This window comes from Microcaecilia unicolor, chromosome 9, assembly GCF_901765095.1.
Source record: "Microcaecilia unicolor chromosome 9, aMicUni1.1, whole genome shotgun sequence".
Lineage (NCBI taxonomy): Eukaryota > Metazoa > Chordata > Amphibia > Gymnophiona > Siphonopidae > Microcaecilia > Microcaecilia unicolor.
Window position 1 is genome coordinate 55,825,653 of NC_044039.1, and position 18,411 is coordinate 55,844,063.

General features: G+C 45.8%; 1 protein-coding gene across 6 annotated transcripts in view; it reads right to left on the reverse strand.

Annotated features, from left to right (window-relative positions):
- Positions 1-2,379: 2,379 nt before the first annotated feature.
- ERGIC2 (ERGIC and golgi 2) overlaps positions 2,380-18,411 on the reverse strand; it is a 425,675-nt gene continuing 409,643 nt past the window's right edge. For all 6 annotated transcript variants that reach the window (XM_030214639.1, XM_030214641.1, XM_030214638.1 and 3 more), the window contains one exon: positions 2,380-3,002. In XM_030214639.1, the coding sequence (XP_030070499.1) occupies positions 2,937-3,002 (66 nt within the window). In that variant the 3' untranslated portion in view covers positions 2,380-2,936. The remainder of the gene's footprint in view (positions 3,003-18,411) is intronic.

An 18,411-nucleotide genomic window follows, 5' to 3' on the forward strand; every position in this document is an offset into this window, starting at 1 on the left:
GTGGGACGCTACATAATGGAAATTCTGTTTAGCAGCAATATCTGTTAAATGGATAATTTAGGGCTAGTAACAGAGACTAATGATTTGGGCTCAGTTAGAAAGTAACATTTCATGAAAATATGGCATGGGGAAAGCAGGAAGGACAGATCATCTCTAGGGTCTATATTTATTTACTAAATTAAGTATTTTAAAAAGGATGCATATAACTTGAATATCCACCACCTGCTTTTAAATAGTATAGAAACAAATAGTGATCTTACTAAATCAGTCATGCAGTTGTGCATATACTCAGGGCCATGCTAACACGGTAAGCGAGGTAAGCATGGCAGGGGGGCGCTTCCCTCTGGGGGGCACCGCCGCACCATGCTCACCTCGCTCGCCCTCCCGCAGCATCCCTTTTCTTTTTTTTTCTTTTTAAATTTACCTCCGTGGTGGCGGTTCCGGCAGCGCAGTGTCAGGGAAGGAGGCGGCGCTCCCGACGTCTCTAGCCTTCCCTTCGCTGTGTTCCGCCTTCTTCTGACGTCAAGGAAATGACGTCAGAAGAAGGCGGAACATAGCGAAGGTTAGGCTAGATGTCGGGAGCGCCGCCTCCTTCCCTGACGCTGCGCTGCCGGAACCGCCACAGAGGTAAATTTAAAAAGAAAAAAAAAGAAAAGGGATGTTGGGGGGAGAGAAGAGGGCGGGCAGTTGAACAATGGGAGCGGGAGGGCAGGGGAGAGACGAGAGCATGGATGCGAAGGGGGGGGGGGAAGAGGGCAGGCCAGGCTGGGACATGGGAGAGAGAGGAGCATGGATGCGAGGGGGGGTCATGGAAGGGAGAGAGGGGAATTGCTGGAAAGGGATGAATGGAGGGGCAGGGGACAGAGGAGCATGGATGGGCATGGATTGGGAGGGCAGAGCTCAGGGAGAGAGGGGAATTGCTGGAAAGGGATGAATGGAGGGGGCAGGGGACAGAGGAGCATGGATGGGCATGGATTGGGAGGGCAGGGCTCAGGGAGAGAGGAGAATTGCTGGATAGGGATGAATGGAGGGGGCAGGGGACAGAGGAGCATGGATGGGCATGGATTGGGAGGGCAGGGCTCAGGGAGAGAGGGGACTTGCTGGAAAAGGCTGAATGGAGGGGGCAGGGGACAGAGGAGCATGGATAGGAGGGCAGGGCTCAGGGAGAGAGGAGAAATTGCTGGACATAGAGGGGAGGGAAGAGAGATGAAGGATATGAAATGAGGGAAAAGGAAGAGAGGAGAAAAAGTGCACATGGATGAAGAAAATAGGCAGAAGCTGAGGACCAGAAATGAAGAAGAAAGGAGGAAAGGAAAGAAATAAATGGAAAGGAAGCCCTGGAAACGGAGTTAAGAGGACAGATAGCAGCAGAATCAGATACTGGGCCAGCATGATCAGAAAAAGAAAGTCACCAGACAACAAAGGTAGAAAAAAATCATTTTATTTTCATTTTAGTGTTTGGAATATGTCCACTTTGAGAATTTACATCTGCTATCTTATTTTGTAATGTATAGCATTTGTTTCTAAGAATATTGCTGACAATTCCTGTCAGTGTGGCAAGTGGTGAGCGATCATTTTCACGGGGGGGGGGGGGGGGGGGGGGGGCGCCGCCGCCGCCAACTGATAGTCTGCAGGGGGGGCACCAGAGACCCTAGGCACGGCCCTGCATATACTCTATTTTCCTGTACTGTTTTAAGGCCTGTTTTACTAAGGCACGCTAGCATTTTTAGCGCATGCTAATATTTAGGGTGAGCTAAACATTAGCAACATCCATAGGAATATATGGACGTCTTTAACGTTCAGTGCGCCCTAAATATTAGAGTAAGCTAATACGCTAGCGTGCCTTAGTAAAAGACCCCATGACTTAGCAAAAAGGAGGCCAGTCTGGGGATATTGCACAGGCAATGTTCACAGCCCTTGAGTGAGGTGAAAGCCTAATATCCAGTGGCAAGATTTAGTACCTGAGATTTCAGGGCAATCGAAGGGTCTCTCTGTCAAGGACTGGAAGAAAGTAAGTTGGAAAGGGATAAAAAATAGGAGAAAAGATCCCAAGGCAGCTGAAAATAAAGGCTAATGTTGCCAGTTCCCAGCCCTAGTCACAAAATTATATCTATATAACTATGGATACTGTACACAGATATATCTATCATTTACATGCGCGAACACACACACACACACACACACACACACACACACACAAACAAACAGAACCTAGTAATATAAAATGGCTTTTGCAGCTCACCCTAAAAATAGGGACAAACATCCAGAAAAATATCTTTAAGAACAGTTTAACCAGGACGGTAGTAGCATCTGGGGTGTCCCTCGATATGCATTTTGAACTCACTTTTTCATACACAAGTAACAGTACTCACTTGTTATAAAATTGGAAAAACTTTATTTTCTTTTAGTTGTCATTGTACTTAAAAGTAACATCACACAATTTCCCTTTGAGCAGCCAAATGAAAATCACAAAATCGAAATACTAGTAAGATTTGCAATACCCTTACCATCAATCACCAAAATGTGCCACTCCTCCAAGAGGGAAACAATGAAAAACAGCAACATACAAAGGAAGACATTTAACTAATGTCAGGCAGTATGAGGTGTAACTGTGTGGATGTTGTAAGCCCTGATCTGTACATTATATAGAATTTCTGTTAAAATGACTTCTGATTAACTTATTCCAAATCCCTTATCTACAGAGTTTTCTGACAACTGTACATAGCAACTGAACAAGCATCTGTATGACAATCCATATTGCTCCAGTTCAAGAATATTAAAACAAAATAAAAAGGACTTGTGTGAGGAAACTTCTTACTTTTGAATTTGACCCACCATAATGTTAGAACATATTGCACAATTCTTATTCTTTTTTCTTTTATTAAAAAAAGATCTTTTCAAAGCTGGTCATAAAAACTCTGGCTTTCAAGGAGACACTATAGTGTACTTTTGTCTGTAATTAGAGGTAAGTGGTTGTTTGCGTGGCCATCATGGAGAGAAACCTAAACAAACAAAAAGAAAAACATACTTTAAATGTTAAGTTTTTCAGTGAAATCAGGAGCAAAGATTCTCCATCAGGAAACATCTGAGATAAGTGCCCATACCAACAATTAGGAGTCAATATTCAACTAAACAATATCATATAAAAATATTCAGATATCTCTAACTGGATATTTTAAAAGATATCCAGATATCTGGATATTTAAGATATATGCAGAAAGATCAGTACTGCTGAATACATTTGGTTAGAGATATCCAGATATCTTCGGTGCAGCCAAGTATTCCAGATGGATAGCATCATTACTATTTGGGCTAAATTTTAAAACCACTCTTCTGACTAATCTTAATTTTAGCCAGACAAAAATGTGTTTAGTCAAAAATTAAATATTTATTGGCCCGGGAAATTAAAACACAAAGGCATTTATCAATATTCACCTGGCTGTAGTCAACTTTTTTTTTTTTTTTTTTTAACGCTGACCACTGCCGTCTAAATTAAGCCCTAATATTAAATGCCAGGCCATGTCCGGGCACCAATATAGAATACTGGTGTCTGATCAGACTTCTGCAGGACACCAGATTTTATGTGGGTCCCAGCCGATATTCAGCCGTAACCTGCATAAGAGGGGTATGAATGTCCCCTCCTCCTCACTCCACCTCCCCAACACAATTACAGAGCCCACCTCCCCCATTCCCAGTCCCTCCTTGTTACATTTGAATGTTTTTTTTTTTTTTTTTTTTTTTTTTTAGAGTTTCTGTTGCAATTTTTCCTAATATTTCTCTTAAATGAGACTTAGGTCTTCCTTTTGTTTTATGTTTTCCATGTATCTGTCTAGTGAAACTTCAAGACACCAAATATATTTTTATGATTTCCAACAACGTTATAATTTTTTGGATGTAGATGATCAAATATAATATTTACTATGTTTAGCTTCTACACAGCGCAGAGCTGTCACCTTTGATTTTCTCATTTACCATCCTCCTATTAAACTGGTTTCTTCCTCCCCTCAATCTTTATTTTTTAAACATTTCTTTTGGTTCTCCCTCTCTAGTAGTCTTTCCAATAGATTAACACTTTTCTTTACTATGTCTTTAAAGAAAACTCAAACATAAGTAATCTGGTTTTGGTATTCTCATGCAAGCTGTTGCTATTTCATTTTCCACTGTTTTCCAAAATCAGAGTAAAATTCAGAGCCCCCCCCCCCCCCCCCTCGTACTACATCGTTTTCTTGCAGCCTACTACATTTTCTCTCAGGAAAATAATACACCTTAGTAGTCTACTGTACCACCTGCCACGGCATTCCCAGAATGTCCAAAAGATAGTTCTTGAAAATCTTCACTGGGGACACATACTATGACCTGTGGATAATAACTACATTGAGCCTCCCAGCTTGGATCTTCCAGCCACTTCAACTTGTTATGGATAACAACTATTCTGTATGTTTAACAATCTTAGCTCTCTTTAAAATGGGGGTGCATCTAGTATGCCCCTTTCCTCTGAAAAATTAGCTAGGTATTTCAACTCTAAAATTGAAACGCTTAGAGCTCCTTTTCTCTCAGTATTGCAGTTGACTGCTACTGATATTTCTACTACACATACATCATCCTCAGTGATTACTGCTTCATGGACAGCATTTAATATTCCTACTATGACTTCAGTTTTGCAACTTCTGAAAAAGCTCTATGCGACTTTTTGTTCTTTGATCCTGTTCGATCAGCTTGGTTAAAACAGCCAAACTTGGGCATGACTCCATTTCTTCATTCAATAACTACTCGTAGTTTGACATAAGTATTGCCATACTGGGAAAGACTAAGAGGCATATTTTCAAAGCACTTTGGGAGGCTAAGTTCCATAGGTTTCTATGGAACTTTGGGAGGCTAAGTGCTTTGAAAATGAGCCCGCAAAGGTCCATCGAGCCCAGCATCCTGTTTCCAACAGTGGCCAATCCAGGTCACAAATACTCGGCAAGATCCCAAAAATGTACAAAATACCCGGCAAGATCCCAAAAATGACCACAGGGACAATACCATCACCACTTAAACATGTATTTATTAAAGCTATTCTCAAGAAACCTACATTAGATCCACTCCAACCGAGTAATTATAGTCCAATTTCCAAGCTTCCTTTTTTTATCAAAGACATTGGAAACCTATGTCCTTAGATCTTTCAGCTGCTTTCAACCTCCTTGATCACTCTCTTCTCATCTGTCACTTGGCTTTCCTTGGGCATCTCTGGCACAGTACAGCAGTGGTTTACTTCTTTTCTAGAACATCGGACTTTTGCAGTAGTTCAATCTACATCTACCTCCTCATCTTATACAGTTTCTTGTGGTGTTCCCCAGGGTTCGGTTCTTTCCCCTTCTATTTTAATCTTTTTGTTAGTCCACTTGCACTGCTTATTCCGACCTATGGCATTAGTACCTACAATTTCCTTCTGGTTTTTTATACTACTCCTGCATCTCTTACCCTAAGTCCCCCCCCCCCCTTCAGGATTGTTTGCAGAAAGTAACCAACTGGCTAAAGGAACATTGGTTGATCCACAAGCCTGATAAAACAGTGGCCTGCTGGATCATAGGCATTTCCTCTTTCATTCCTTCTCTAACACCGGTGCTTTTTTGACATGCAAGTAACTCCTGCCACTTTGTTCAGATACCTAGAGATACTTCTAGACTCAGCATTATCATTTGCGCCTCAAATCTCCCAAGTTTTGAAATCTGGTTTCTTCTTTCTCCGTCGACTCAGAGCAGTTCACAATATCCTGGATTCAATTTCACTTTCATCTCTGTGTTACACCTACGTCAACTCCAGTTATGATTATTGCAGCTCTATTTATGCAGGTATCACTAAGGCCAATATTAAATGTCTTCAAATCCTTCAAAACACTGCAGCTCGTCTCATTTGTAATGCCAAATGACATGATCATGTCTCTCCATTGTTACAATGTTTGTATTGCCTTCCAATCAAATACCAGATTAAATTAAAAATTCTTGTGATGACATTTAAAATTTTGTATACAGCTATTCCCTCCTATCTGACAACCCAGGTTATCCCTTATACACCCTCCCATACACTTCGTTCTTTAACTGATAATAGGCTTGTTTTGTCTCCACCAATGAAGGCAAGATGAGAATCCACACACTCCTCTGCATTTTGTTCCCCTTGCCCTTCCCCTATGGAATGCGCTTCCTCAAAACCTCAGGCTAGAGAATTCATATAAATCTTTTCGCACACTTCTGAAGACACATTTTTTCAATTTGGCTTTTGGATTATGTAGGGAGCTTTGATCTAGTTTGAGGGTGTCCTTCAGTTCACTGACCGATTTCTGCAATGGGGAAAAAAACATGAAGGAAATAATTGATGATTTTACAATGTTAATGTAGCTGAACTGAAGTTTTTTACTAGTTCTGTCTGTGATTGATTGAGAGAGGATGCTCGTGTTTTGAATGTATGGTCTTGAATATCTGAGCTTTACTATCTATTACAGAGTTCCTCCTACCTTAGGTTTGTGGTTATTTTCAATTGTTTTGATTTTACTGTAAACCGTTTTGGTTATATTACAAGAGAAACGGTATATTAAGTGTAATAAACGATACTGTTATCCCATGTAGCAGCTTCAACACCTTTTGCAGAGATTCAATTTTTGATTTTGAACCTAATGGAAAAAATTGATTTAGTAGGTCTCCTGCTGAGTTTAGGAAATGTTCTCAATTTGTAGATTTAACATCCATTTCAGAAAACACTGCAACACAGATTCCTCTAAACATATTGTGGCAGTCCAGATTGACGTAAGTATAATGACAAGTGGTTTCTCGAGTATGCCCACTTTCTTCAAAACTGGGGAGGGGTGGGGGCTAACATTCTATAGTTCAACAGTAAATCCTTCCCTTCCTGAGAAAAAGCTAAAGTTACTTACCTATAAGCAAGTATTCTGCGAGGACAGAAGGCATATATTCTCACATGTGGGTGATGTCATCCACGGAGCACAGTGCGGACACTGCCAAGTATACTGTCATTTTAAATGTCTGAGATAGTGCCTCCCCCACTGTGCATGCGTGGGTGCCTTCCTGCTCGATGCTCAAACGCTGGGTCAGCGGTACAGTACTAAAGTTAAGACGACAAATCTAAGCGGAAGATGGAGGGATGTGAGACTATATGCCTGCTGTCCTCAGAGAACACCTGCAACATGTAAGTAACTTAGCTTTCTCTGAGGACAAGCAGGTATGATATTCTCACATGTGGGATTCACTAGCTGCCAGGCTCTAATATAATAATGAACCTGGCACCTATGAAGTACGTGAGCCTGGCTGAAAAGAAGGGCCAAAGGGTGGAGAAGACTATTAAGTAGAAAAAAAGATTCTGCAGGACTGCTTGTCCAAACCGGCCATCCTATCTAGAATGCTTCTCTAGACAGTAATGAGCAGTAAAGGTATGGATAGAAGACCATGTCTCAGTTTTCTGGAAGAAGCAAGAGCTATTAAGAACACTACCTTATACATAAGAAATTTTAGAGAACAGGAATGAAGTAATTCAAAAGGAGGTTTCATGAGAGCAGTGAGGATGACATTGAGATCCCAAACCACAGAGGGTGGTTTGATAGGAGGTTTGGTATAAAATAAACCTTACATGAATCTTACTATCAAGAGATGAACAGAAACTGGTTTATCATCAACCCTGAAGTGAAATGCACTAATGGCATTCAAGTGTACTCTGAGTTCATTTTAACGACAGAATCAGAAAGATGGATGGGGTACTCTATAAGAGTGGAAAGAGAGCACACAGTCGAGTGCTTTGGCTGTGTGGATGGAAAAGTTAGAACTAACATTGTGTCTGAAAAAATATAAGAAATTGTCTTAAGGGAGTAATTGACAAATGCTAGTTTAGCAGATTCCATATCGTAAAAGTTATCAATAGAAATCAAACAAAATAAAACATGGAAAAGAAAATAAGATGATACCTTTTTTATTGGACATAACTTAATACATTTCTTGATTAGCTTTCGAAGGTTGCCACTCTTAAAGGTGGGTAGGGGGTATACATGGGGACACCTTGCACCTTGTCCCCATGCATACCTCCTACCCACCCCCACCCTCCCACCCTGCCAGACTGTCAAAGTAATGCTTGGATGTCTCACTTATATATACTATCTGCTGCCACATTTGCTTGTTTCCGATCTGACGAAGAAGGGCAACCTTCGAAAGCTAATCAAGAAATGTATTAAGTTATGTCCAATAAAAAAGGCATCATCTTATTTTCTTTTCCATGTTTTATTTTGTTTGATTTCTCTTGATAACCTTTAAGAGTGGATTAACACAGCTACCACACCTCTCTACATATTGTAAAAAGAAGGCCAGTGTGTACAAACAGAAGTCACTGTTTACTATATACTTTTTTTTAAAAATCTATACTGACAAAGAAAGGCCCTTTCATAAGGTTAAAGAAGGTCTGAAACTGACCAGTATTTATGATAAATGTCTTCTTTTGGAAAAGTAAATCATACTCTCTGTTTACCTTGAATTGATTTGCACTTTTCTGATTACTGACAGGCATGACCCATGACCTATAAAGCTAAAGGCTTAAATCTTAGAACTGCCTGAAAGCTGCATTTTTTTCTGTGTTCTCTGTATTATTGCTGAAAGCTGTACATACAAGGTCATACTGTACCAGCAAGGAGCGCTCATCCCCTCCCCTGGCAGAACTGGTGCCGTCTCAGATAGGGAATATATTTACAGTTTGAGAGAGAAGATGTGTTGAGTAAGAGCAGTGATAAGACCTGGGTGCTAGGCAACTTCCTATATGAGATGGCGACTAAAAGTATTCAGTAAAAGAACTTTGGACTTATTTTAAGATGCTGTGTTTTGTAAACATTCAGATATCGTGTTCTGTGTTCCAGAACATTCAGATATTGTGTTTCATTCCATGTAAACAATGAAGTGAGACAGAAAGTAGCTGAGATTGCAAGTTGTAGACTGGATGGGAGGCGGATTGATGCTGAATCCACTGTATATAAGGCACGGTTGTGTTGTATCTAGTTAGAGGGGTGAGATTGCCAACGGAGTGACTATCACAGTGGTCTCTCTCTCTCTCGTAACAAATTGCTATTTGTTACTCTAATTACTCTGTTTAATTACCTAATTCCCTACCTAATTCCCAAACTACTTTACCTAATTCCTTACCTAATTCAATAATTACTTCGCCTGATTACTTTTTCTGATTACCTTGCCTAATTACTTTGCCTAATTGTTCTATTGCCTAATTAGTTTATTGTCTAATTGCCTTATCGTCTAATTGCTTTGTTATCATCTATGTTGGAATAAAGACTATCCCTTTGGAAGGAAAATAGCCTCTGTCTTTGCAGTCACCCCATATCTCGGAGGTGGCTGGTCCATTGTGTCTGGGGTGGGTGTAAGGAGGTAGAAACCCTATTTGCCCCATATGTCCAAATTGTATATTTCTTATGGTAAGTAGATATATCAAAGAAATAATTCCCACATAATAACAGCCCTCACTAGGTTGTCAGAGGGGGCCACGTAAGAACAGACTCCACTAAAAACAACCTTAAGAGAACAGCTTATAAATGTTAGCTTATTATTAAATGTAGTTGAGAAATACTATGTAATAGGCTTTTTGCATTGTACAATGTCCTTATCCTTTAGACTTCTACATATTTGCTTGGATTAAGTTCAGCATTTAAAAAAAGATGTCTTGCAGATGCTGTGAAATTCTGTGTAGATGGATCAATTACCTCATATGTGGTTGAGGGTATAAATGTGAGCATCTGGATTGCCGAACTTTAGGGGAGACTTGGAAGGAGAGAGATTTCTCTCCCAGTCTTTCATATATACATAAGTACATAAGTAATGCCATACTGGGAAAAGACCAAGGGTCCATCGAGCCCAGCATCTTGTCCACGACAGTGGCCAATCCAGGCCAAGGGCACCTGGCAAGCTTCCCAAACGTACAACATTCTATACATGTTATTCCTGGGATTTTGGATTTTTACAAGTCCGTTTAGTAGCGGTTTATGGACTTGTCCTTTAGGAAACCGTCCAACCCCTTTTTAAACTCTGCTAAGCTAACCGCCTTCACCACATTTTCCGGCAATGAATTCCAGAGTTTAATTACACGTTGGGTGAAGAAAAATTTTCTACGATTTGTTTTAAATTTACTACACTGTAGTTTAATCGCATGCCCCCTAGTCCTAGTATTTTTGGAAAGCGTGAACAGACGCTTCACATCCACCTGTTCCACTCCACTCATTATTTTATATACCTCTATCATGTCTCCCCTCAGCCGTCTCTTCTCCAAGCTGAATAGCCCTAGCCTCCTTAGTCTTTCTTCATAGGGAAGTCGTCCCATCCCTGCTATCATTTTAGTCGCCCTTCGCTGCACCTTTTCCAATTCTACTATATCTTTCTTGAGATGCGGCGACCAGAATTGAACACAATACTCAAGGTGCGGTCGCACCATGGAGCGATACAACGGCATTATAACATCCTCACACCTGTTTTCCATACCTTTCCTAATAATACCCAACATTCTATTTGCTTTCCTAGCCGCAGCAGCACACTGAGCAGAAGGTTTCAGCGTGTTATCGACGACACCCAGATCCCTTTCTTGGTCTGTAACTCCTAACGTGGAACCTTGCATGACGTAGCTATAATTCGGGTTCTTTTTTCCCACATGCATCACCTTGCACTTGCTCACATTAAACGTCATCTGCCATTTAGCCGCCCAGTCTCCCAGTCTCGTAAGGTCCTCTTGTAATTTTTCACAATCCTGTCGCGAGTTAACGACTTTGAATAACTTTGTGTCATCAGCAAATTTAATTACCTCGCTAGTTACTCCCATCTCTAAATCATTTATAAATATATTAAAAAGCAGCGGTCCTAGCACAGACCCCTGAGGAACCCCACTAACTACCCTTCTCCATTGTGAATACTGCCCATTTAACCCCACTCTCTGTTTCCTATCCTTCAACCAGTTTTTAATCCACAATAGGACATTTCCTCCTATCCCATGACCCTTCAATTTCCTCTGTAGCCTTTCATGAGGTACCTTGTCAAACGCCTTTTGAAAATCCAGATACACAATATCAACCGGCTCCGCTTTGTCCACATGTTTGTTTACTCCTTCAAAGAATTGAAGTAAATTGGTCAGGCAAGATTTCCCCACACAAAAGCCGTGCTGACTGGGTCTCAGTAATCCATGTCCTCGGATGTGCTCTGTAATTTTGTTTTTAATAATAGCCTCTACCATTTTCCCCGGCACCAACGTCAGACTCACCGGTCTATAATTTCCAGGATCTCCCCTGGAGCCTTTTTTAAAAATGGGCGTTACATTGGCCACCCTCCAATCTTCCGGTACCGCGCTCGATTTTAAGGATAAGTTGCATATCACTAGCAGTAGCTCCGCAAGCTCATTTTTCAGTTCTATCAGTACTCTAGGATGAATACCATCCAGTCCAGGAGATTTGCTACTCTTCAGTTTGCCGAACTGCCCCATTACGTCCTCCAGGTTTACCGTGAAGTCAGTAAGTTTCTCTGACTCGTCCGCTTGAAATACCATTTCCGACACCGGTATCCCACCCAAATCTTCCTCGGTGAAGACCGAAGCAAAGAATTCATTTAGTCTCTCCGCTACGTCTTTGTCTTCCTTGATCGCCCCTTTTACCCCTCGGTCATCCAGCGGCCCAACCGATTCTTTTGCCGGCTTCCTGCTTTTAATATACCGAAAAAATTTTTTACTATGTTTTTTTGCCTCTAATGCTATCTTTTTTTCGTAATCCCTCTTGGCCTTCTTTATCTGGCCTTTCCTCCTTGTTAAAAAGATATCTTATGCAGCACTAATAAAAGACCAGTCTTACTAATAATTTACTACTACTACTACTTATCATTTCTATAGCGCTACTAGACGTGCACAGCGCTGTACACTTGAACTGAAGAGACAGTTCCTGCTCAACAGAGCTTACAATCTAATTAGGACAGACAAACAGGACAAATAAGAGATAAGAGAATTACTAAGGTAGGGGTCATAAAATAAGGGTACTGAACAAGTGAGTAAGGGTTAGGAGATAAAAGCAACATCAAAAAGGTGGGCTTTTAGCCTAGATGTGAAGACGGCCAGAGATTGCGCTTGACGTACTTGCTCAGGAAGTCTATTCCAAGCATATGATGCAGCAAGATAAAAGGAGCGGAGTCTGGAGTTAGCGGTGGAGGAGAAGGGTGCAGATAAGAGAGATTTACCCAGTGAACGGAGTTTACGGGGAGGAATGTAGGGAGAGATGAGAGTGGAGAGGTACTGAGGAGCTGCAGAGTGAATGCATTTATAAGTCAATAAGAGGAGTTTGAACTGTATATGGAAAGGATTGGAAGCAGTGAAGTGACTTGAGGAGAGGGCTAATATGAGCATAGCGACAATGGCAGAATATAAGTCGTGCAGCAGAATTTTGAACAGACTGAAGAGGAGAGAGATGGCTAAGTGGGAGACCTGTGAGAAGCAAGTTGCAATAGCCTAAGGGAGAGGTGATAAGAGTGTGGATAAGGGTTCTGGTAGTATGCTCAGAAAGGAAAGGGCGAATTTTGGTGATATTATAGAGAAAGAAACGAAAGGATTTAGCAGTCTGCTGAATATGTGCAGAGAAGGAGAGAGAGGGGTCGAAAATGACCCCAAGTTTACGAGCTGATGAGACAGGAAGGATAGCGAATGCTACATACCTGTAGAAGGTATTCTCCGAGGACAGCAGGCTGATTGTTCTCACTGATGGGTTGACGTCCTCGGCAGCCCCCTCCATCGGAAAGTTTACTAGCAAAGGCCTTTGCTAGTCCTCGCGCGCCCATGCGCACCGCGCATGCGCGACCGTCTTCCCGCCCGAAACCGGCTCGAGCCGGCCAGTCCAGTATGTAGCAAGACAATACACTTCAAGGGAAGAATCAACTCCAAAGGGGAGGCGGGCGGGTTTGTGAGAACAATCAGCCTGCTGTCCTCGGAGAATACCTTCTACAGGTATGTAGCATTCGCTTTCTCCGAGGACAAGCAGGCTGCTTGTTCTCACTGATGGGGTATCCCTAGCCCCCAGGCTCACTCAAAACAACAACATTGGTCAATTGGGCCTCGCAACGGCGAGGACATAACTGAGATTGACCTAAAAAAATTTACCAACTAACTGAGAGTGTAGCCTGGAACAGAACAAACAGGGCCCTCGGGGGGTGGAGTTGGATCCTAAAGCCCAAACAGGTTCTGAAGAACTGACTGCCCGAACCGACTGTCGCGTCGGGTATCCTGCTGCAGGCAGTAATGAGATGTGAATGTGTGGACAGATGACCACGTCGCAGCTTTGCAAATTTCTTCAATGGAGGCTGACTTCAAGTGGGCTACCGACGCAGCCATGGCTCTAACATTATGAGCCGTGACATGACCCTCAAGAGCCAGCCCAGCCTGGGCGTAAGTGAAGGAAATGCAATCTGCTAGCCAATTGGATATGGTGCGTTTCCCTACAGCCACTCCCCTCCTATTGGGATCAAAAGAAACAAACAATTGGGCGGACTGTCTGTGGGGCTGTGTCCGCTCCAAATAGAAGGCCAATGCTCTCTTGCAGTCCAATGTGTGCAGCTGACGTTCAGCAGGGCAGGAATGAGGACGGGGAAAGAATGTTGGCAAGACAATTGACTGGTTCAGATGGAACTCCGACACAACCTTTGGCAGGAACTTAGGGTGAGTGCGGAGGACTACTCTGTTATGATGAAATTTGGTGTAAGGGGCCTGGGCTACCAGGGCCTGAAGCTCACTGACTCTATGAGCTGAAGTAACTGCCACCAAGAAAATGACCTTCCAAGTCAAGTACTTCAGATGGCAGGAATTCAGTGGCTCGAAAGGAGGTTTCATCAGCTGGGTGAGAACGACATTGAGATCCCATGACACTGTAGGAGGCTTGACAGGGGGCTTTGACAAAAGCAAACCTCTCATGAAGCGAACAACTAAAGGCTGTCCTGAGATCGGCTTACCTTCCACACGGTAATGGTATGCACTGATTGCGCTAAGGTGAACTCTTACAGAGTTGGTCTTGAGACCAGACTCAGACAAGTGCAGAAGGTATTCAAGCAGGGTCTGTGTAGGACAAGAGCGAGGATCTAGGGCCTTGCTGTCACACCAGACGGCAAACCTCCTCCAATGGAAGAAGTAACTTCTCTTAGTGGAATCTTTCCTGGAAGCAAGCAAGATGCGGGAGACACCCTCTGACAGACCCAAAGAGGCAAAGTCTACGCCCTCAACATCCAGGCCGTAAGAGCCAGCGACTGGAGGTTGGGATGCAGAAGCGCCCCTTCGTCCTGTGTGATGAGGGTCGGAAAACACTCCAATCTCCACGGTTCTTCGGAGGACAACTCCAGAAGAAGAGGGAACCAGATCTGACGCGGCCAAAAAGGAGCAATCAGAATCATGGTGCCTCGGTCTTGCTTGAGTTTCAACAAAGTCTTCCCCACCAGAGGTATGGGAGGATAAGCATACAGCAGACCCTCCCCCCAGTCCAGGAGGAAGGCATCCGATGCCAGTCTGCCGTGGGCCTGAAGCCTGGAACAGAACTGAGGGACTTTGTGGTTCACTCGAGATGCGAAGAGATCTACCAAGGGGGTGCCCCACACCTGGAAGAGCTGTCGTACCACACGGGAATTGAGCGACCACTCGTGAGGTTGCATAATCCTGCTCAACCTGTCGGCCAGACTGTTGTTTACGCCTGCCAGATATGTGGCTTGGAGCACCATGCCGTGACGGCGAGCCCAGAGCCACATGCTGACGGCTTCCTGACACAGGGGGCGAGATCCGGTGCCCCCCTGCTTGTTGACATAATACATGGCAACCTGGTTGTCTGTCTGAATTTGGATAATTTGATGGGACAGCCGATCTCTGAAAGCCTTCAGAGCGTTCCAGATCGCTCGTAACTCCAGAAGATTGATCTGCAGATCGCGTTCCTGGAGGGACCAACTTCCTTGGGTGTGAAGCCCATCGACATGAGCTCCCCATCCCAGGAGGGACGCATCCGTAGTCAGCACTTTTTGTGGCTGAGGAATTTGGAAGGGACGTCCCAGAGTCAAATTGGAGCAAATCGTCCACCAATACAGGGATTTGAGAAAACTCGTGGACAGGTGGATCACGTCCTCTAGACCCCCAGCGGCCTGATACCACTGGGAGGCTAGGGTCCATTGAGCAGATCTCATGTGAAGGCGGGCCATGGGAGTCACATGAACTGTGGAGGCCATGTGGCCCAGCAATCTCAACATCTGCCGAGCTGTGATCTGCTGGGACGCTCGCACCCGCGAGACGAGGGACAGCAAGTTGTTGGCTCTCGTCTCTGGGAGATAGGCGCGAGCCGTCCGAGAATCCAGCAGAGCTCCTATGAATTCGAGTCTCTGCACTGGGAGAAGATGGGACTTTGGATAATTTATCACAAACCCCAGTAGCTCCAGTAGGCGAATAGTCAACTCAATGGACTGCAGGGCTCCTGCCTCGGATGTGTTCTTCACCAGCCAATCGTCGAGATATGGGAACACGTGCACCCCCAGCCTGCGAAGTGCCGCTGCTACCACAGCTAGGCACTTTGTGAACACCCTGGGCGCAGAGGCGAGCCCAAAGGGTAGCACACAGTACTGGAAGTGGCGTGTGCCCAGCTGAAATCGCAGATACTGTCTGTGAGCTGGCAGTATCGGGATGTGAGTGTAGGCATCCTTCAAGTCCAGAGAGCATAGCCAATCGTTTTGCTGAATCATGGGGAGAAGGGTGCCCAGGGAAAGCAGCCTGAACTTTTCTTTTATGAGATATTTGTTCAGGGCCCTTAGGTCTAGGATGGGACGCATCCCCCCTGTTTTCTTTTCCACAAGGAAGTACCTGGAATAGAATCCCAGCCCTTCTTGTCCGGATGGCACGGGCTCGACCGCATTGGCGCTGAGAAGGGCGGAGAGTTCCTCTGCAAGTACCTGCTTGTGCTGGAAGCTGTAAGACTGAGCTCCCGGTGGGCAATTTGGAGGTTTTGAGGCCAAATTGAGGGTGTATCCTTGCCGGACTATTTGCAGAACCCACTGATCGGAGGATATGAGAGGCCACCTTTGGTGAAAAGCTTTCAACCTCCCCCCGACCGGCAGGTCGCCCGGCACTGACACTTGGATGTCGGCTATGCTCTGCTGGAGCCAGTCAAAAGCTCGCCCCTTGCTTTTGCTGGGGAGCCGCGGGGCCTTGCTGAGGCGCACGCTACTGACGAGAGCGAGCGCGCTGGGGCTTAGCCTGGGCCGCAGGCTGTCGGGAAGGAGGATTGTACCTACGCTTACCAGAAGCATAGGGACCAGTCTTCCTTCCCCCGAAAAATCTTCTACCTGTAGAGGTAGAGGCTGAAGGCTGCCGGCGGGAGAACTTGTCGAATGCGGTGTCCCGCTGGTGGAGAGACTCTACCACCTGCTCGACTTTTTCTCCAAAAATGTTGTCCGCACGGCAAGGCGAGTCCGCAATCCGCTGCTGGAGTCTATTCTCCAGGTCGGCGGCACGCAGCCATGAGAGCCTGCGCATCACCACACCTTGAGCAGCGGCCCTGGACGCAACATCAAAAGTGTCATAAACTCCTCTGGCCAGGAATTTTCTGCACGCCTTCAGCTGCCTGACCACCTCCTGAAAAGGCTTGGCTTGCTCAGGGGGAAGAGCATCAACCAAGCCCGCCAACTGCCGCACATTGTTCCGCATGTGTATGCTCGTGTAGAGCTGGTAAGACTGGATCTTGGCCACGAGCATAGAAGAATGGTAGGCCTTCCTCCCAAAGGAGTCTAAGGTTCTAGGGTCTTTGCCCGGGGGCGCCGAAGCATGCTCCCTAGAACTCTTAGCCTTCTTTAGGGCCAAATCCACAACTCCAGAGTCATGAGGCAACTGAGTGCGCATCAGCTCTGGGTCCCCATGGATCCGGTACTGGGACTCGATCTTCTTGGGAATGTGGGGATTACTTAAAGGCTTGGTCCAGTTCGCAAGCAATGTCTTTTTCAGGACATGGTGCAAGGGAACAGTGGACGCTTCCTTAGGTGGAGAAGGATAGTCCAGGAGCTCAAACATTTCAGCCCTGGGCTCGTCCTCCACAACCACCGGGAAGGGGATGGCCGTAGACATCTCCCGGACAAAGGAAGCAAAAGACAGACTCTCGGGAGGAGAAAGCTGTCTCTCAGGAGAGGGAGTGGGATCAGAAGGAAGACCCTCAGACTCCTCGTCAGAGAAATATCTGGGATCTTCCTCTTCCTCCCACGAGGCCTCACCCTCGGTGTCAGACACAAGTTCACGAACCTGTGTCTGCAACCTCGCCCTGCTCGACTCGGTGGAACCCCGTCCATGGTGGGGGCGTCGAGAGGTAGACTCCCTCGCCCGCATCGGCGAAGCTCCCTCCGCCGACGTAGTCGGGGAGCCTTCCTGGGAGGTGGCCGCGGTCGGCACCGCACGCAGTACCGACGTCGGGGACCTCAACCTGGGCGATGGGCCAGCCGGCGCCACGCTCGACGGTACCGGAGGCGCAAGCACCGCCGGTACCGGAGGGGTAGGGCACAACAGCTCTCCCAGAATCTCTGGGAGAACGGCCCGGATGCTCTCGTTTAGAGTGGCTGCAGAAAAAGGCTGAGAGGTCGATGCAGGCGTCGACGTCAGAACCTGTTCCGGGCGAGGAGGCTGTTCCGGGCTGTCCAGAGTGGAGCGCATTGACACCTCCTGAACAGAGGGTGAGCGGTCCTCTCGGTGCCGATGCCTGCTGGGTGCCGAATCCCTCGGCGACCCAGAGCTCTCGGTGCCGACACGGGGAGGAGACCGGTGTCGATGCTTCTTCGACTTCTTCCGAAGCATGTCACCGGAGCTCCCCGGCACCGACGAGGAGGACGTAGAATCCATCCGTCGCTTCCTCGGGGCCGAGACCGAAGAGGGTCGATCCCGGGGGGGCTGTACCGCAGGAGCCCTCAGGGTAGGAGGAGACCCACCCGAAGGCTCACCGCCACCAGCAGGGGAATGGACAGCCCTCACCTGCACTCCTGACGATGCACCTCCGTCCGACGACATCAGCAGACGAAGTCTCGGTACCACCGACGTCGATGCAGTCGCCCGATGCCTCGGCGCCGATGCAGAGGTCCGATGCCTCGATGCAGTCGATGGAGCGGCAGCCAAGGAAGATGGTCCGGACGCTGACGACGTCGATGCACTCGATGCCTCCGGTGCCGATGTCGACGAAGAGCCCGAGAACAACACGTTCCACTGGGCTAATCTCGCTACCTGAGTCCGCCTTTGTAACAGGGAACACAGACTGCAGTTCTGAGGGCGGTGCTGGGCCCCTAGACACTGAAGACACGCAGAGTGCCTATCAGTGAGCGAGATTACCCGGGCGCACTGGGTGCACTTCTTGAAGCCGCTGGAAGG